The sequence below is a fragment of the Esox lucius genome, chromosome 11 (assembly GCF_011004845.1).
Source record: "Esox lucius isolate fEsoLuc1 chromosome 11, fEsoLuc1.pri, whole genome shotgun sequence".
In the NCBI taxonomy this organism is placed as follows: Eukaryota; Metazoa; Chordata; class Actinopteri; order Esociformes; family Esocidae; genus Esox; species Esox lucius.
In genome coordinates this window covers 34657715-34678374 of record NC_047579.1, presented here as the reverse complement: position 1 = coordinate 34678374, position 20660 = coordinate 34657715, and the positions used below count along the sequence as shown (strand labels likewise).

General features: G+C 40.8%; 2 protein-coding genes across 4 annotated transcripts; both read right to left on the bottom strand.

Annotated features, from left to right (window-relative positions):
• Positions 1–82: 82 nt before the first annotated feature.
• mif4gdb (MIF4G domain containing b) lies at positions 83–5602 on the bottom strand. Of its 3 annotated transcripts, none has more exons than XM_010874423.4 (6): positions 5495–5602; positions 4277–4378; positions 3939–4066; positions 3410–3562; positions 3193–3285; positions 83–3078 (listed from the first exon to the last, which is right to left on the bottom strand). In XM_010874423.4, the coding sequence occupies exons 2-6, from the start codon at positions 4368–4370 to the stop codon at positions 2851–2853; spliced, it is 696 nt and encodes a 231-aa protein (XP_010872725.1). In that variant the 5' UTR covers positions 4371–4378; positions 5495–5602; the 3' UTR covers positions 83–2850. The 3 variants fall into 3 exon arrangements, with proteins under 3 accessions (XP_010872725.1, XP_010872727.1, XP_010872726.1); XM_010874425.4 differs by having other exon boundaries at positions 3939–4048; XM_010874424.4 differs by having other exon boundaries at positions 4277–4397; positions 5495–5600.
• Positions 5603–6373: 771 nt separating this feature from the next.
• slc25a19 (solute carrier family 25 member 19) lies at positions 6374–16644 on the bottom strand. The gene is made up of 7 exons (XM_010874422.3): positions 16536–16644; positions 13330–13503; positions 12373–12528; positions 10139–10309; positions 9685–9865; positions 9153–9283; positions 6374–9027 (listed from the first exon to the last, which is right to left on the bottom strand). Exons 2-7 carry the CDS (start codon positions 13459–13461, stop codon positions 8845–8847), a joined length of 954 nt encoding a protein of 317 aa, XP_010872724.1. The 5' UTR covers positions 13462–13503; positions 16536–16644; the 3' UTR covers positions 6374–8844.
• Between the last annotated feature and the right edge of the window lie 4016 nt (positions 16645–20660).

The following is a 20660-nucleotide window of genomic DNA, read 5'->3' as shown; positions in this document are numbered from 1 at the left end:
GAAAATATGGAACGTGAGTACTATTACAGTAAATGCAACTACTGCTGCTAACGGTGTAGTTAAATAAAGAGTAGTGAAACTGTTTCAAATGTGATCACATACTGTATTTATGTTATGGGTTTATTATCATCAACAGTAAGTCATCCTATTATATAACTGAACACATTTGTTTCAAAGTCAATTTTATTTGTCAATTTCCATCTGCAGTTAATGTACAACAGTTGAAAAATAAGTGAGCGATGTACTTCAAATATTTCAATAGTCATACCTCACTAGTGAATGGAATATTTATAGAAAAATATAAATACACAGCACTCTCTTAGTGCAATAAATGTTGAACTTCTACTACAGTAGTTAAATGTAGAAAATGCTCAAACCTACTTGGTTATTCTGTGTAAAACTAAGGCATTTTAACCAAATCACTAGTAGGCAAATAGTGAGTACTGCCCTCACCAAATGTGACAAAAAGGTCAGTGCTGAATTACTGGAAATGCTTAATCTTCATGTAGCAATGATCATTGCATATTGTTTTTTGTTTTTTTTAACACCATGGCACTATAATTCTCTGAACTAGTGAGTGACTGAGTTTATTGTAGTTTATTGTTTTCACTCATTGGTCCATCGGTGTCTGAAAGTTTAGTTATCAAAGATTTTGGTTTTGATGTGAAATGGGCAGCGCGCCAGGCAGTGAACGTGAGTGCCAGGCTGTCAGTAACATTCCAATGATTGGCAGTAAGTGCACTGTACCTACTTATTTCAATCTAGTATACAACCAGCAGTACATTGTTACTGTACCTACCAATATTCTGGTATAAAACATCTCACAAGGGCCAACATAGGTTGCTAAAATAGCCTACAAATAAACATGTGTAATCATATTTTTAAGGAAAAATATGTTCTATGCAGCTGTTCTTTGTTCTTCAATTGTTCAATTCAAAGGTCCTGTTGTGGGTCATGCTTGCCTAACTATAAACCCTTTGTGAATCACCTTGGCTTTCACCAAATCCAAACATGTTAAATCAGTGACTTCTCCATTTGTATGAACACTTAATTAGAAGTCACCTGGTAAAAGTGTAGTGCTGGTGGAATGAATCATAAATCCAAGTAGGTAGCCAAAGCTGCTTCCTCTGGAACGAACACACACAAGACTGAATTTGTCCCACTTCCACTTCGACACACCCTCCGGTCTTACATTCCGAAAAAATATATCAAACAATGAATCCAAACAAGACCTCATTAAATTCACTACTGCAAACAAGTAACATCAACAACAGCAGTGAACAGCAGAAGACATGGTCACTAAATGAATGCACTCGTTCTCGGCTTAAAAACATAATTAAGGGCTGTATTGAGGTGTAGAGTTTGCCCTAGCTGAAAGCAAAAGCACAGCATTCATTTTGTAGCACCAATGTGTGGATTATATCCTTTCAAGAGGAACTTCTTAAGAATACAAATACCTTCAGCAAAATGATAGGTTCATATTAAATTTGTGCAAAAAACAATAACGCAGAGCTTTGAGAATATTGCCATCCATATTGGCACAACATGTTGAAAAACAAATATTTCAGATAAGAACTTCGAGCATTCACAATTCTGGTACTCCTTAAATTCTAGTTAAATTCATCCCCTAAAAAATTGCTAATGTAATGAAAAACCAATTACTTTAACGTTAATCTTGGTCCCAAATCCCAATAATAGAAAATTGTCACTCAATAAAAAAAATTACTTTAGTGATAGTGAAATATCACTGCAGCAATGTAGACCTATATTGTATTGGGACATACATTCTATAAAATTGTTGCATTAGATTTAGTCAAACGACCCTCAAGAAGGGAAAAATGATAATGCTCAAAATATATGGGCTTTTAAAACAAAGGTTGACTGGAAAGTATGTGGAACAGAATTGAATTGGTACATTGATTTGCCAGTCCAAATCGACTGCTAAGCTCTCCAAAAGTATTGCACAACTTAAGATTCTTTGTAGAGATAGGTAGAAAATATCAACCTAAACAGTTTCTGTTACCACAGGCAGAATACCTAAGAAAACGTAAGCCTGAGTGACCGGAATGTATATATCTGAAATAACTTTGTAAAATAATTACATTTCTCATAACATTGGAATGTGGAAACAACAAATAATTTGACTGAAGGAAAAATGCAAAATCAAAACAAAATCTTGTGAAATTCTGTTTGCTTCATACCAACCAAATTCAAAACACACTTGTGTATTTTTTACATTTCAGTAAAGTAGCACTGGTTCTCAAACCTGTCCTGGGGACCCCCAGCAACCACAACATGTTGAAGCTCTGAACTAGCTCACCTATTTAAAGTAGTCAAGGGCTCGATAATTAGTGGACAAGTTGAGCACTACTGAATCAGCAGACATGCTCATCCAGAGTAAACTACAGGAGTCAACTACAGGTTAAGTGATCTGCTCAGCGGCGCAACTAAATATTTTCCCCTTGTCACTTAGGGGGTCCACACCCGCAGTCTTTCAGCTACTGGCCATTACAATATCAAATCTGCAACCCAATAGCAACAAAAACCTTTCTAAAACAACTTGCAATTCAACTTACAAACACAATGTTAAACCAACTATCTTGCTACACATCCCTGCTGCCAACTACACTGGAGAGTGGCGACTCAATGGAAAACCTTGAAACATGGTATTTTCTGTAATCATCCACTACACAGCCTCTGCCGATCCTATCATCCAAGAGACATTCAGTAAACACAAAACCGGAGACCCAAACCTAAGCATGGCCAATACGAGGTATTTTCTGTAATCAACTGTTCTGTGAGCCTATTGAACGGCACGCCCCGTGACCAACAGCCCAGCCTGGACTCAGTCTAGTCATTGACTTCACTGTAGTAGTACTTCTGGGCTGTATCGCTCAGCGTCCAGGCCCCAGCTCTGAACTCCAGGATCTCCAGTAACAGCAGACGGGCCATGGAGCTCAGGCCTTCTTGCAGCAGGAAGCCGTCCCGCAGCAGGTAGAAGAGCTCGTCCATCCGCTGGCTGTTCATCTTCTCCAGCTGGTCGCCGATGCGGTGCAGCTGCAGCACCAGACAGTCCACCTGAGAAAAGACCATTCAACCCTTTCAGAGGGGACGCGTGTCGCCAACCACGACGGCACATACTCAGCATTAAATTACTCTTGGATTAATGTAGGTTTACGTTCCATCTCCCACCTCCTCTTCGTTGTTCAACGAGTCGGGCTGAGCCAGTCGGAACAGGCAGTCAAACACCGGGTGCACCAGGGCCACCATGGGCATGCTGTTAACCTGGGGATTGGAAGGAGAGCAGCAGCCCTTTTCAACCCCTATGATGGGGAAACTGGGACAGGGCGATTTACTGACAGGGTATGCCTCCGTTCGACACAGCGGGGGGGGGGGCTTTGTCTCTCACCTTGAGGTAGTCAAAGATGTTGCAGATGAAGGTCACGAAGCAAACCCACTCCTGCCGCGAGCGAAGCCGCGTTTCCTCTCGGGCCTTGAACTCCAACTGCAAACGGTTGAGCAGGTTCCGCCGGAAAACATTACCGTTGTGTTTAGCCTCTGCCTGCAGGTGGTGGGAGAGAGCAAGGTCACAGCCTATTGGTCACACACCGCCATCCAGTCCAAAGGCATCTGTGGCTCTTATAGTTTATCTGTAATGTCACCCCTGTTCCCTGGTGAGCAGCCAACCACTCATCATTACTGTTAAAAAAAGGAATGGGATTTGGTTTATGTCCACCGATCTTAGATCATTGCCCTTAAGTCAAACAAAAGCTTTGGAAAAGAGCTAACTGGACTTTCATTTACAGTTAATCTCCAGCTGTACTTTACACTCTAATGTTATTAATAAGTTGACCACAATAAGTTGAAACGTCATAAATACTCTGTTAAAAACATTACTAACAGTCAGACAAGCAAACAGCTAATGATTATTACCATACCTGAACGATAGTGTAGCAAATACGTCCTGCCTCTTTGCTAAAGACCGGGTCCTTCAGAGACTGGTCAACAATGACATTGGACACCTTCTCCAGGTCCACCGCGCTGGGCTCTGAGGGCATAGAGACGACTAATCCAAAGACAGCCACACTTACACCTTCAGCTGGGTCACATTCAATAGGCACGAAACAGATCAAAACTTCCCAAAATGGGGAGGTAGGCACATCTGAGCTTTTCCAAAAAGAGATGCTTGTTTTTTATTTCTGTTCTGACTACAATGATTCCTTCACACAGAATATTATATACCTTTTCAAAGGCAAACACTAAATGAGAGACTGACCTTTCAGGGCCGTTTTCAGCAGTTTCTGGGTCTCCAAGTCGAATGACTGGATCTTGTAGTCCTCGTTAGGATTATCCATCTTTGAAGTAGGCATCCAACTACCTTGAGAGAAGAAAACACTCTAAGAATGACAGAGTTCTCTGTTAAAATGAGACCCCTGTACATTTATTAAGAAAATACCTCATTATAATTGTATATGTGAGACTTCTGAATGTGTGAAAGTCTGATAATATTGACATAAACCGGATAGTGATGAGAAAGTTGGTACATAGTAAATAAAGTTGAACAACAACTACTGTATAAAATACAATTCTGAGCAATATTCTGATGCATGTTCAATGGAATGTTTAATGGCTAAAGTGCATTATGCTGTTGCTGACCCTACCAGAGGCTCCTGGACCTGTGGCAGAAAAATAACCCCACAACATAATAGTGTAATCACCATTCATTTAAAGTTGGTATATGCGTATTTTGTACTAATGCATGATGATTTGTAATTCTACTGTACATGCTAGTGAGACTCACAGAACGGGGCTTCAAAGACAGCTAAATTCATTAAAACCAGCGTAACCACAGAACAATGTCTCAACACAATAGCTGTCTAAATCGGTGTTGTCATCAATTTGGCTGCCCTTTGGGCCTCTTTCATATAGGGACGTGAGGGATTAAGCCAACATTCACAGTTCTAATACTGTCAAATAGAAAGGTAATGGTTATCCAGATGCTACAGCCCCGACCTGTTACAATGCCCACATAGCACGTCGACATAACTATTTGTTCTGGTAGTGGTAGTTCGTTACTAGTAAGAGGATGCCTTTCCAAAACATACATTTATCTTAAAAGTTACATTTACAAAAATATAACAAAAGACTTGCTCAACCTAGTTAGCTGCTGAACATATACATGCAATGAGTGCAACAAATCATCACACTATTAGCGCGCTAACTACGTCACACAAGCAACTACAATATGAAAGTAACGTAATCGCACGTTTTTATTAACCATTTGTCAATCGCCAGTTAGCCAAATAACAAGGTGAAGTACGTTAGAAACGTTTTTTGCAGTTTCCTAGCTAGCTTGCTAATAAAGTACTAACTGGCTAGCATACCAGGATGAGTTAAGCCGATTTCTCGAGTCCGAAAATTTGCAAATAACCTCCTAGATTCATTTGATTAGGTGTTTCCTCAAAATCAGCCTAAGTAATGAAGAGTTACTTACTTTTCTAAAATGTCGTTTGACGCACAGATGACATTGTACACAAACTCAGCTGAGAGGCTGCTATTTCTAAATTTCCTGAGTTTTTTCTGCGCACGCGTTACTTTTGTGCAGGGAGTATGGATAAACGGAGTATGATTTGGTCGCATCGTCAGACCGACTTGACAAAAACATTTTGTTCAGGACATATATTTCTAAACTTGATCATAATCCTTTTTAAATATTAAACATAATTCTCTCAACCATTTGTATTTAAATGCAAAAATCGAGTTTGTCTTTTTTGTGTTTGTTAGTTCTGTATTATATTTATTATAGTTACTACTAAAAAACAAATATGACCTTTTTTACATTTGTATCCTCAAAATTGTATTCATGTTCAACAGGGGGCTCAGAACAAGACTATAATGACACTTCTGACCTGATACTTAATTGCAGAATTTACAAATTTACAAAAGTGTCTCTGTTGCCTTTTCCTTTTCACCAGGCTGCTGCACTCGCAGAAGTGTCTAGGAAAAAGACTATAAAGTCTGAGGTTATTTTTTATTAGTAAAACAACTGTGATCATATACCAGGGGTGTCCAAACAGTTCCACAGAGGGCCGAGTGTCTGTAGGTTTTCGCTCTCACCTTGTACTTGATTGACTAATTAGGTTACTAACTGGTTAGTTTCTACCCTCTCCTGGTTGTTTGTGTGTGAACTGGAAACCAATTTATAGAAAGAAAAAAAAACCTGCAGACACGCTGTGGAACTGTTTGGACCTTTTATATACAGTCTATGGTTTGGACAGCCCTGTCATATACCAATGTCAGAAAGAAATCTATTTCAATGTCAAAATCTATATCCTTCCAATGACAAGTTCATTTGAATTATAAAACAAGTAAAGAAAAAAGTACAGCAGCCTTTATTTCAAAATGTAGAATCACACCACTAACTAAACTGACACCATTTCTACAGTGCCCCAGTAGCCAACCACATTCATATACATAATAAAGCATCTTTTTCCAACAGAGTACATCAAATAAATATTTTAATATTAAATAAAGTGTTCGATATGGCATGTACATGGTTGAAATTATAGCCAGCCTGCAACCCCAGCCTACTTTTCAAAACAGGGTAATAGAACATTTTTATTAGTACATTTCAGTTGAAATTTCAGATTTGAAATTCTGCCCATGCACAAAGACAAAGCAAAAAAATCCTGCAATTCCTTCCCTGGGGGTGTGCAATGGTGCAACATTTAAAACCTACATTGACAGTCAAGATCCTTCTTCCATATTAGAGCAATCAGTAGGTAAATATTAGCCTGAGTATGGTTAACAAATTTGCATCAAAATGTTATTGCTGAGAGCTGAGAAAAAAATTGAAAAACAAACTGTTACAGGTTTTATAGAAAATGGAAGTATTGTATCTCAAAGAAAAGTAAACCAAAAACAGCATAAATGGTCATTTCAATAAATATTCCCAAATACAGTACCAAACACATAGAACTGAGAAAAACATTGCAAGACATTACATACACAGAAGGCAACAAACTTTACATTTGAACAGGACAACAGCTTAACCTAAAATGTAAATTAACGTCAAAGCACTTTTATCCAACTGCCCTTTTTCAAAACGCATTCTGTGATCAGATTAACTTTGGTATGGTCCTTTCTTTGAGTTTGCTATCAAGCATTTCTTTCACATCTTTCCCCTAGCCCAGATTCATTGTCAAAATTGTAACGCTGTTTGATTTTGTGGTTATGGCAAAAGGCTAATATAGAAAATGTTTCCTGGTTGCTCAAAATCTACACAGTTTATGTACTAACCAATGTAGAGTATTGTTACCATCTAAATTGCTGTGAAATATTTCTATAACAAAAAGTTCCTTATACAGCAGTCAAAACAGAAGTACATTTGTCAGTACATAATCCAAGACAGTGGTAATCAGATAAGGTTATTTTAGGAAAATAAAAATTATATAAAAATGTTTTTAGCCACACAGACATAAAATAATTAAATTCAGCCAGAGATTGTAAGTGGCATGTCAGAGATAATGGTGCATTATGTCATGTCATTAAACCCACTCACTTTAACTCAGGTATGGTAATGATTCTACATACACATTATATATCACATCCAGCCCAAAGCAGAAGGTTTAAAAATATTTGTTGGATCAAAAAGCTAATGGGAATTTTCAAACTTCGGAACCTAGTAAATGTAAGCTACCTGATTCTAACTGTAGAACTCCTGGCAATGCTAGGGTAAAAGGCTTCATTGCTTTGGAAATCAATACAGTAACCAAAAAATGGGTTACTGAAAGAGACTTAATGCAGCCTTGTGTTGACAGATGGAGCCACAAAAGACTTATTCGGTCATCTCTCCTCAAACAGGGTACCGCATGTGTTGTTCAACCTCCATCAGATTTCTCATTTCCCCACACCAGAGAGGTAACAACGCAGTGTCGACCACACATTGGATGAGCGATATCAGTGAAGATTCAAATTGTCTCGAGTTGAAGCAATGTTCTGTTATTACCTGGGAAATGGTGCCTACAGAAACTAAAGTAAAACAAAAATGAACTCTGAAATTCAGAAACATATTTAGAAAACAAAACACCGTAATAACCATGATCCTTACACTGTCTGTTAGAAAAAATGCAACTCTGCAGGTAGTTAAAATACATTGTTACAATAGCTCCCTGTAATATGGCTGTTTTTGGTGCATGAAAAAGGTCCACAAACCACTGCAGATTTACATGACTGCCACATTTACACACTGGACAAATGGTGAGGGGAGACAGTATCATTCCTTATGATGTGTAAGGTCCAAAGCATCACCGCACCAGACATTTTCCCAAAATATAGGCTACACCCTAGATATAAAGCAGTAATATTGACACGGTCACCCATGGGTCAGGGATGTGGCTTGCTTGATGTAGATGTGCGTGATTCTGCCACGTTCTCCAATACCTCTGCTTGTTTACACACCCCTTGATCAGTTTAGCATTTCCCCATATTGGTTGAGGTTTAATCTTGGTTAACCCAGAACTAATGTCTTACGGGATTGGTTATATGACAGATCAACTCCTGCGTCCATTCAAGAGAACAGAACAGGACCAGAGGCAAAACCAAAATCTCCCCACTCTCTTGGCATGTTAAGGGGTGAATGTCTGCTCACCTTCTGGATATTGAAGAGTGCTAGTGTGAAATAGTGGTTTGTCCAAAGCAACAGTATGAATGCTGCTCATCCTCATATATACACAGTTGGATCATGACCGATTTATGGTACAACGTCTGTTTACGTAGCGTGTCCACAAGAAGTTGGATGAGGTTTGTTTTTTGGGGGGGGGAACTTCTACTGGATGTCCTCCCCTACTCACCAGTCCCCTTCAGGTTCTGTATTGCATTAAGAAAGATCTCATACCAGAAGAAGGTGAAGCCTGTGGATAGTGCTGCCTTTACTAGACTGGGAGAGAGGCCTTTGAAGAAGCCCCGGAGTCCTTCTTCTCTGGCGATCTGTGATGCACAGTCTACAAAGCCAGCATACCTCCGCACCTAAGCAGGTTTAGCAGAAACGCAATGTTAAGTCGAGTGAAGCCTTGCCTTGGTTCTCCTCTAAATAATGCTTTTAGACACAACAACTGCTGAATAAGACCATGTAAAAGGGATGTCTGGTGTACCTGTCCAAAGTGGGCTCTGGCTACTTCGAAGCCTTCCACCTGAAGTCTCTTTTTGATTAGATCAAAGGGGTAGGTGACTGTCTTGCTGATAACTCCAGCACAGCTCCCACATATCAAACTTCTGAGGTTTGCTATAATATGAAGGAATAGGGACAACATTAAGACAAACTCAATATTTGAAAACTTGAAACAACTTGAAACTATTTTTTAGGCCATTTCTAGGCATCCATCCTTCAAGGTCGGTCAGTAGTGTTTCAGCATTCTTGGACATCCTGCAGGTTTCTATCCAGGCTCTAGTTTAAAATAATATTCCTTTGTGTGCAAGCCATGCGTAGGTTCTACTCTAGTTTGAAATAATATTCCTTTGTGTGCAAGCCATGCGTAGGTTCTACTCTAGTTTGAAATAATATTCCTTTGTGTGCAAGCCATGCGTAGGTTCTACTCTAGTTTCATTGACAGCTGGGAGTACAGCAGTGTGTATTTTAAACAGTATCAATAAGAAGGCATCACCCTCCGTCCACTGGCCACTGACCTCCAACGTAGCTGTCCATAGGTGGTGGTCCCATGAGGTTCTTCAGGACCTTGTAGGAGAAGAACTGCAGACCTGCATAGGGGAACACTGCCACCATTGTGGGAGCCAGGCCCCGGTAGAACCCCAGAACCCCCTCCGAATGGTACATGGTAGACACGGCATGCCTCAGGCTCCGATACACCTAGAACAATTGACGTCTGTCGTTAGCTGTATAACATGCAGTACAATGATGAAACAGTATCCCATTACAGGTTTACACAAAGTTACATGCATATTATAGACAGTTCATTACTAATAAGCCATGAATAAGTCAACAACTACTTGGTTAAAATAAAGTGATTGGGTTTAATCATTTCTCTGCTTGCCAAAAAAATTACATTATCCACAGTAAATAAAAAGAATATCAGAAATGACAGCGTTTATGTTGAGGATAATAACGGTCAGTTTCTCTCACCCTGGGTTCTCCCTGAGCAGCGAAGCGTGTCCTCAGTGTGTCCAGAGGCTGGCAGGCCACCGTGGCCGAGCAGGCAGCCAGACCGCCACACACGAAGTGGACCCCTGCTGTCTGGCTGTCATACGGCGTGCTTTTATGGACCACCTCGGTCAACAGCTCAAAGCTGGCAAACTAAAAGGTAAGTAAGCATAGATGGACAGAGTTTCACACAACAATGCCTGGTTATACACAGTTTACTAAGGAGACCACAGTATGAAAAAATAGGTGGTGATCATATTAGCATAATCTATCAACACACTAGCAAGTGAGAGATGTAGGGACATGCATAGCTCCTTTAATACAGGAGTTGATAGAAACCTTGACACATGGTCTCCAGTACTACGCAGAAACATACTGGTGTTAAATCTGATTCTGTGTAATTTAGTTATATTAGAAAGAAAAAATTATATCAATAACAGTGTGTCAAAAATTGTCTGTCTGATTTTAACTGAAAAGGGAGTCTATATATTTAGCCAAATCCATACATTGTTAGTTTGAGAGGCTACTGAATTAAAGTTGGCATCAAATGAGTAAAGATTAGATACATTTTAGGAGAAAATGAAAGCACATCAGTAAAAACCACTGAACTGGCAATTCTTAATGCTTGAATTGATTCATGATAGATATGGATCAGCTGGACTCCCACAAACCAATGCACTCTTAACTTACACTGGATATAAAAAGTCTACTCACCCCTGTTAAAATGCCACGTTTTTGTGATGTAAAAGAATGAAACAAAGATAAAAGTGGCAAAAAGTTCTGACATGATTTAATGTGACCTATAATGTGAACAATTCGATAGGAAAAACAAACTGAAATCTTCGAGGGGGAATAATTAAAAATAAAAACCTTAACCTGGTTGCATAAGTGTGCACACCCACATAACTGGGGATGTGGCGGTGTTCAGAATTAACAAATATATGGCACAACATAGACATTACCAAGAACTGGAATTCCCTCCAAAATCTATGAAAAGATGAGAAGAAAACTGGTTAGGGAGGCTTCCAAGAGGCCTACAGCAACATTAAAGGAACTGCAGGAATTTCTGGCAAGTACTGGCTGTGTGCTACATGTGACAGCAATCTCCTGTATTCTTCATATGAATGGGCTATGGGGTAGGGTGGCAAGATGGAAGCCTTTTCCTACAAAGAAAAACATCCAAGCCCGGCTGAAGTTTGCAAAAACAAACATCACGTCCCCCAAAAGCACGTGGGAAAATGTGTTATGGTCTGATGAAACCAAGGCTGAACCTTTTGGCCATAATTCCAAATGGTATGTTTGGTGCAAAAACAACACTGCACATCACCCAAAGAACACCATACCCACAGTGAAGCATGGTGGTGGCTGCATCATCCTTTGGGCTGTTTTTCCTTCAGCTGGAACCAGGGCCTTAGTCAGTGTGGAGGGAATTATGAACAGTTCCAAATACCAGGCAATTTTGGCACAAATTTAGAAAGCTGAAGAGGAAGTTCACCCAAAGCACACATCCAAATCCACAAAAGCATGGCTTCACCAGAAGATTAACGTTTTGGAATGGCCCAGCCAAAGCCCAGACCTGAATCCAACTGAACATCTGTGGGGTGATCTGAAGAGGGCTGTGCACAGGAGAGGTCCTCGCAATCCGACAGATTTGGAGCGCTTTTGCAAAGAAGAGTGGGCAAATATTGCCACGTCAAGATGTGCCATGCTAATAGACTCATACCCAAAAAGTGCTGTAATAAAATTAAAAGGTGCTTCAACAAAGTATTAGTTTAAGGGTGTGCACACTTATGCAACCCCGATTATTGTGAGTTTTTATTTTCTATTTTTCCCCTTCAAATATTTCAGTTTTTCAGTTGAATTGTATTCACGTTATAGGTCACATTAAAGGTAGAAAAAGTTATGAAATGATTTCTTTGTCTCATTCTTTTACATCACAAGAACCGGGCATTTTAACAGGGGTGTGTAGATTTTTTTATATCCACTGTACATTTTAACCGGGAAGGGCTGCGTATAAATTAACTGTTACAGCCCAAGGGAGATGCTTGTGTCATTACTTTGAAAAATCGAGCTAGACATACTATATGCATTTAGGAGAAAGACATGAGACTTTTAAAGTTAAGACTAAAATCAAACTCCCAGACATCAACTCATACAATGACTACACTTTGTGACACAACAGGGTGTGCTGATGCCCCAGTTCATATGTTCCAAACCTGCACTGCCCCAAAGCAGACAGAGAGGAGCTGGGCGGGGACATGACCCTTCCAGAAGGCAGATAACCCCTCCTCCGTGAGGATACAGCGTGAGGCCTGGAATATACCCCAGTACTTCCCTTCTGGGTGCTGGGAGGACATGCGCTCTATCTGCAACTGAAGAGACCAAGAGGGGTGTGTAGTGTCAGTCAGGAAATATGCATTGTGCTTCATACATTCTTGACTAGATCTAAAGACGTTTATAACTAAACCAAGATGGCCTACAATGGTCGTTCCAAATGAAAGCCTAGGGAAACTGAATGGACAGAACCTAGGAAAGGATATGGGCAGAGCAAACCACAAGCAAGATCCATTTGGGCAACATTGGAGTATTCTAGCATGTTTCTGTAAGGAAACTCCTACTCGGGAGTACTCCAGTTTTGGATGTGGCACTCTGACTCATGTCTAAGGAATACAGGAAAAAAAGCAGTGGAAACTTTGGCACTAAAACCCTGGATTCACATAAACAACATAATTAAGGCATAGCTGTTTTTGCACTGACATTTTTTATCTCCGTATTGAAAGCAAAGTTAGCAATTAAAACATACAGAAAACTTACAGAGGTTTACCTCAGGTGTAAAAAGGGCAAAGTAAAAGTACTTGGCTGTGATCACCAGTTCAGGGAAGTTTCTAATTAAGAGCTAAATTACCAGTTTAAGGGAACTAACTTGCAACCACAATTGATAATGTCTTCCTTTTTATTTCATTGATCACCGGTAAGTGACACTCCCTTCACCTGTTACGGTACGTTGTAGTTTTTTGCACCTCTGGTTTAACTAGAACATCTGATAAAGCAAATACAAATGAAATGCATAGCCCATGCAAGTAAAGACCCTAAGATGACACCCAAATAGAGATGAGATGCATAGCCTATGCAAGTAAAGGCCCAGATGAGACCCACACTGGTGCTTACTGTACCTGGAATCTGATCTTAATGACATCGAACGGGCTGATCAGGGCTCGGGTCACCATGCCTGAGGCCGACCCAGCCAGGGCTGCATCCTCTGGGGTTAGGGCAGCACTCTGTGACCCTGGGTCATAGCCCACCATGATGACACCTCAGCAGCCCCACGAAAGGACCTCGGGCCTGGGCTGGAGAAAAGAGCTTTGCTGAAGGCTTAAATGGTGACTTGTTACTCAGGGCGACATTTAATGTTAAAACATGGATTGTCCATCAGTGTTCTTGAGGAGGAAGGACGTGCAGTGACTGGAGTCCCCAGCGGGGTGGCCACGTGCACTTTCCCCACATAGGACAACCCTCGCCTGGCTACAGGTGGCAGGATAATGGTCTGGCTCTGTCCCCTATATAGGCAACACAATGTAGGCTGTTCTCTGGTCATGGGGAACATTTACAAAGCCTGATTTCTTCCCAGTGCTCTAAATATCAAAGTGAAGAAATTCAATGAAGTACGGGTAAACGGCGAGAGTAACTATGACACTCTTAAGGCAGCCAAATGCCTCGTCATAGAATTAGTGACATGCATGAATGGATGAAGAACAAGTGAAATGGGTGCCCTGGAATGAGACTGGCAGGCGCTGCTTCTTTAAAGGCTGATGTTTACGCAACTCTGCCCACTCTTCAACATTAATTAATCAAATAAAAAAGCCCTACACCTAATTTTCCTGACAAGCTGTCTAGCCAGGAATGCGGCTAAACTTATGTTGGTTTAATGTGGATTTTTCGTACTTGGATCTTATGTGCCTACTTTTTTTCCATGTACCAAATGTGAATGTTTTTATTTATTGTTTTATGGCTAAAGAGCCAAGGAAGCTTCCTCTCCAAACTGCATCAGCAGCATAGACATAGAGCATTACGATCAGCACTTCAGAAAGGTGTTCCTGACTGCAAGCCCAGCTATCCAGGATCACTTTAACGGTAAGGCCCCAGATGTCTCAGATGCCATTAAGCCAATGGAGAGAGTGCAACACCAGCAGAAAGACTGCAAAGCAAGATGCCCCTTGCTGGCTGGGTAGTGAAATTAAGGAGTGTGAAAAGTAAGGCTAACGCTAATAAGTTGACCATAGAAAAATATATGACTGGTCAAAGAAATGCCGATAAAATTCAAAGGGACCTGTTGTCAACAGAAATATTATTAAAAATCCGTAGATAGTAGCCCATCCTCCCCCGAGTCCGAATATACCACTTTTGTTGTCATGGCACACTTTTCGTTGTCCTAAATTTGTTGGTTTTGACGGGCAAATATGAATGTCCACTGAATGTCCATTATAAAACTAACTTTACCTCGCTGCTTCGAACCTGAAGTTCCATCTTCGTGAGCATCACCCCACCGAATATGCAGAGATCACGTGAAAATACAGTATAGGCTAATATATTATAGACGTCCCTTTCATGAATAACACGGCCAGATACAATACATTCCCTAAGTTTTGTAATGACTCATTAGGTAAGGCTAACGTTATATTCGCGCTGTCACACCTCCAGCAAACGGAGTTAAGCGCACAGGCAACGTGACGATGCGCAAAATCTATGTTCAGGCATTAATTTGCTTGATTGCAGTGCGCAACACCGCAATAGGTTTTGCTAGCACTTAAGCACTTACAACAAGGCTTACAACGTGCTTTAGGCCTACAGAAATTGGACAGTAGTGAGAAAAACACCAATCAATAAACTTCAAATTAATAATCTTGTTTATCATAGTTAGTCTTTAATTTTGTCTATTGCCAAGGACAAGGGCAGGCTGCAACGCATCTTCCGCTTTGTAGAAAGGGTGATTGGCTGCAATCTGCCGTCTCTACACCACCTACACACCTCCAGGACGCGGTGGCAAGCGGCAATTATTGGGGCTGATCCCTCTCACCCTCAAAATGGAATGGACTATTCAGAGCTCTACCTTCTGGCATAAGGTTGAGGTCAATCAGGACCAAAACCTCTCGCCACAAGAACAGTCTCTGTCCTACAGCAGTTAGCCTCATTAACATGCCCTGAAACCAAATTGACTATAGCCCGCTCCCCACATACACACAACCCTCAAGTGGACAAAAAATATAACCCCTCCCTACATGCCATACCATCAAGGCATGGACTCAACTAGAACTCTGAAGGTGTGCTGTGGTATCTGGCACCAAAACATTAGCAGCAGATCCATTATGTCCTGTAAGTTGCAAGGTGGGGACTTCATGGATTGGACCTGATTGTTCAGCACATCCCACAGATACTCGATTGGATTGAGATTTGGGGAATTTGGAGGCCAAGTCAATACCTTGTCTTCCTCATACCATTCCTGAACCATTTTTTCTTTGTGGCAGGGCGCATTCTACTGCTGAAAGAGGCCAGTGCCATCAGGGAATACCGTTGCCATGAAAGAGTGCACATGGTCTGCAACAATGCTCAGGTAGGTGGTACGTTTCAAAGTAACATCCACATGAATGGCAGGACCCAAGGTGTCTTAGCAGAACATTGCCAAAAGTATCACACTGCCTCCGCCGGCTTGCCTTCTTCCCATAGTGCATCCTGGTGCCATGTGTTCTCCGGGTAAATCGACACACACGCACCCGGCCATCCATGTGATGTAAAAGAAAACCTGATTTATTAGACCAGGCCACCTTCTTCCATGGCTCCGTGGTCCAGTTCTGATGCTCACGTGCCCATTGTAAGCGGTTTCGGCAGTGGACAGGTGTCAGCATGGGCACCCTGTCTGGTCTGCGGCTGTTTGTAAGGCAGTGTTAGTGTAAACCGGCACTTTCCACTGATTAATCATGTGTGATATTTATTGTGTGGTACATGTTGCCTTTTCTCAATCTAGACAGAGAATGACTCTATAAAGTGTCATGACGTATCTGTAAGCTATGTTACTGTATGTTGATTTAACTAGCTTCAGTTTAACAGTCCCTCCTCCTGATCACTCAAATGTAGAGCATGCGCATGTTAGTTGTCATTGATGATCATCACTTCCTTTCATTTTACTTTCTTTAAGTAGATGTGATCATTCATACTAACTACACTAGATTATTATTTTTTGAATATAATTTGGAGTAGAGGACAAGACCTTGACACAAAACTAGCTTTGTTAGACAAGTTAGCTAGCTAATCCTATGGCCACAGTCATACTGGTTTATTGCAAGCTATTTCGTAATGTTAGCTAATGTTAGTACTTTCGACTCACCTTTAAATTGGGGTCATCCATACAAGTGTGTGAAAGAATAGCTTGTTGGAATATTTTAGAATGAGTGTTCCTAGCTCCTGAAAACGTATATTACGCAAAACAAAACCTGAGTATAAAGCAAATTGAACCAATCGACATGTAGGGAGGGATCACATGATGAAACTCGTTCTCCAATTGGATCATGTTTTCCTCTTGTCCCGCCCATTCAAATGCTGTCAATCAATACAACCAAAAGCACAAGTTACTGAAAGAGTTGTGAAGGGTTGCAACGTCGTCTTCCCGCCCAACCATCCGAGTTTTCAATTCACAACATTGCCTTCCCCTGACATGGTAGCAGTGTGTAAAACGCAATGGACTCATCGCTTTTAACACCTCTGTTATCTCAGGTGCGTCGACATATAAACACGCACACACATACACACATATAAACACATCATTATCATCATGAATTCACCTGTTTTTCTTTAACCACACGATGTCACTGCTGTAACTGTCTGGTTTGAACTTTCACACTGAGAATGTCTGCATAACCGTAACACTTCTTGTGTTGAGTTGGCTATGAATAATAAACATGTTAAACAAAAATAGTTTTTAGGTAACTTTTTTTAAATGTATTTATTAATGTATTTTTTAATCAGGGTATTAGGAGGAAAGCCTAGGGAGACAGGTATGCAATTGGCATAGTGGGTTTGTTTCAGGAACATGCACAGCAGAGTACCTGACAAAGAAGTGCACCATCAGTAAATATGCTCAAGACACTCACAAAGGCGTAGGTCAAATAATTAGTTGTTTTTTTTGAGACCTCTGCTGTAAGCTATAGATAGTGAGATTTTTTTTTATTTGATCCTCTGCTGATTTTGTATGTTTGCCCACTGACAAAGAAATGATCAATCTATAATTTTAATGGTAGGCTTACTTGAATAGTGAGAGACAGAATAACAATAAAAAGATCCAGAAAAGCGCATGTCAAAAATGTTATAAATTGATTTGCATTTTAATGAGTGAAATAAGTATTCGACCCCTCTGCAAAACATGACTTAGTACTTGGTGGAAAAACACAATCACAGAGGTCAGATGTTTCTTGTAGTTGGCCACCAGGTTTGCACACATCCCAGAAGGATTTTGTCCCACTCCTCTTTGCAGATCTTCTCCAAGTCATTAAGGTTTTGAGGCTGACGTTTGGCAGCTCAAACCTTCAGCTCCCTCCACAGATTTTTTATGGGATTATGGGCTGGAGACTAGTTAGGCCACTCCAGGACCTTAATGTGCTTCTTCTTGAGCCACTCCTTTGTTGCCTTGGCCGTGTGTTTTGGGTCATTATCATGCTGGAATACCCATCCACGACCCATTTTCAATGCCCTGGCTGAGGGAAGGAGGTTCTCACCCAAGATTTGATGGTACATGGCCCCGTCCATCGTCCCTTTAATGTGGTGAAGTTGTCCTGTCTCCTTAGCAGAAAAACACCCCCCAAAGCATAATGTTTTCACCTCCATGTTTGGCAGTGGGGATGGTGTTCTTGGGGTCATAGGCAGAATTCCTCCTCCTCCAAACACGGCAAGTTGAGTTGATACCAATGAGCTTGATTTTGGTCTCATCTGACCACAACACTTTCACCCAGTTCTCCCCTGAATCATTCAGATGTTCACTGGCAAACTTCAGATGGGCCTGTACATGTACTTTCTTGAGCAGGGGGACCTTGCGTGCGGTGCAGCATTTCAGTCCTTCACAGCGTAGTGTGTTACCAATTGTTTTCTTGGTGACTATGGTCCCAGCTGCCTTGAGATCATTGACAAGATCCTCCCGTGTAGTTCTGGGCTGATTCCTCACCATTCTCATGATCATTGCATGGAGATCTTGCATGGAGCCCTAGACCGAGGGAGAGAGTTATTTTGTGTTTCTTCCATTTGCAAATAATCGCACCACAACTGTTGTCACCTTCTCACCAAGCTGCTTGGCGATGGTCTTGTAGCCGATTCCAGCCTTGTGTAGGTCTACAATCTTGTCCCTGACATCCTTGGACAGCTCTTTGGTCTTCGCCATGGTGGAGAGTTTGGAATCTGATTGATTGATTGCTTCTGTGGACAGTTGTCTTTTATACAGGTAACAAACTGAGATTAGGAGCACTCCCTTTAAGAGTGTGCTCCTAATCTCAGCTCGTTACCTGTATAAAAGACACCTGGGAGCCAGAAATATTTCTGATTGAGAGGGAGTCAAATACTTATTTAATTCATTAAAATGCAAATCAATTTCTAATTTTTTTTTACATGTGTTTTTCTGGATTATTTTGTTGTTATTCTGTCTCTCACTGTTCAAATAAACCTACCATTAAAATTATAGACTGATAAATTCTTAGTCAATGGGCAAACTTACAAAATCAGCAGGGGATCAAATAATTGTTTTCCTCACTGTACATCCAGGGCCGTATTATGGACAGGGCAAATGGGGCATGGGCCCAAGGACCACTCACCATTGGGCTACAAGGCACCCTGAGGCCCCTGGGACAATCAACTTTGAATGCAAAATGTATATAGATAGATTGATAGCGCTGCAATATGGGGACTCATATCAGACCAAGGCCCACTGACTCCACCTCAACTCTTACCAGGACACACCTCCACAAACTATACTAAGGCCCCTCCTCTACAACATAAACCAGGGTCCCTCCACAACATATACAGGGGCCCCTTGGTCCCATCACCACCAGTACCAGGGCCACCAACTACCAGTGTGTGCTAAATATTAGATCTATTTAATATTATGTATTTAATGTTATATATTATATACAGCATATTTATATCACATATTTCCATGAATGTGAGCCAAAATTAATAATCAATAATATTTTGCATATATTTGTACAATTATTATTACAAAAAGAAAGGCAAAAAAGAAAATGAAGCAAGTGAGGTGATATTACGGGAAGAAAGTCCCAGTAATTTCCAAAATGTTCCATAAGTAATGTGAAAATCTAAGGGGACAAGGAGTGGTATTACATGGGGGGGGACTTTGTGTGTGCAAACGTTTCATAACTTTGGGGGGTGGGGGGCCTCCAAACACACTCGTGCCCAGGGGCTTCATAGAATGTAGATCTGTCCTTGGATATATATCTAATTGCATAAGTCCAATAGATCTACCATAATTGGAATGTTTTACTTCTGCATAGGCTACTCAAACAACCTATTCTTCTATCTTTAGACAATTTTCTATTTATTCTACAGTCTTTCTGGACCACCCGTGCGTTGTCAGGCTACTTAAACTCTGGAGCTTCTTTTTCTTTCTCATTTCCATTTCCCAATTAAGACATATCAATGGCTCAATGGTATCAATGATATTCCTAATTATTACATTTGTTCATACCCACGGCTTGTCTGCTGGCTCCAAACAATGCATTTTATTAGTAGCTGTGGGGCCAGAATAGTGTAAAAACATCCAACAAGATTAATTTCTCCATTGAAACAATTAGCTGAAATGAGGGATGCAAATGCATGCAAATGCATGCAAATACACACATACAGCCTTCAGTCAAACATCTATTCCCCTACTGCAGTATTTCCTACTGATAGTGTCCACAGTGAGGCCAGGATAATGTCAAGGGTGGTTTCAGGGGTTCAGAACTGAGCCCATCTCACGCTGCCACCCTCTTAAAGGCTTCTTCCACCTGGTTGGCTGTACAGAGACTGTGAGACAGAGGTGTGGACACGTTGCAAGGACGTAATCACATTAAATATTCATACACATCACATGGCCTGGTGTTATAAAGGGAGTCAGTACAAACTTGAAATCATATAATCACAAATGCGTATTGCCACGGTAGAAGACAAAACTTATATAAAACATCCATCTTGTAATCTTGAATTTAACAAAAGTTTGTATAAAAACAAAAGTCAAATGTTATCCATTAAAACATTTTGAGTTGGAGGAATGGAGTCAGAACAACTACACGCTAACAACTAGAACACATTAACAAATTGTGCCTAGAATAATTCAAAAACGAATGTTACAATACCATATGGCCTAAGTAGCCTATACGTGACCTGTCGCCTTGCTGTCCTAGAAAGACCTTCATCCTCTGCACTTGACATGTTCCATTGCTTTAACAAACAAGTCAAAATACTTCCAACACAT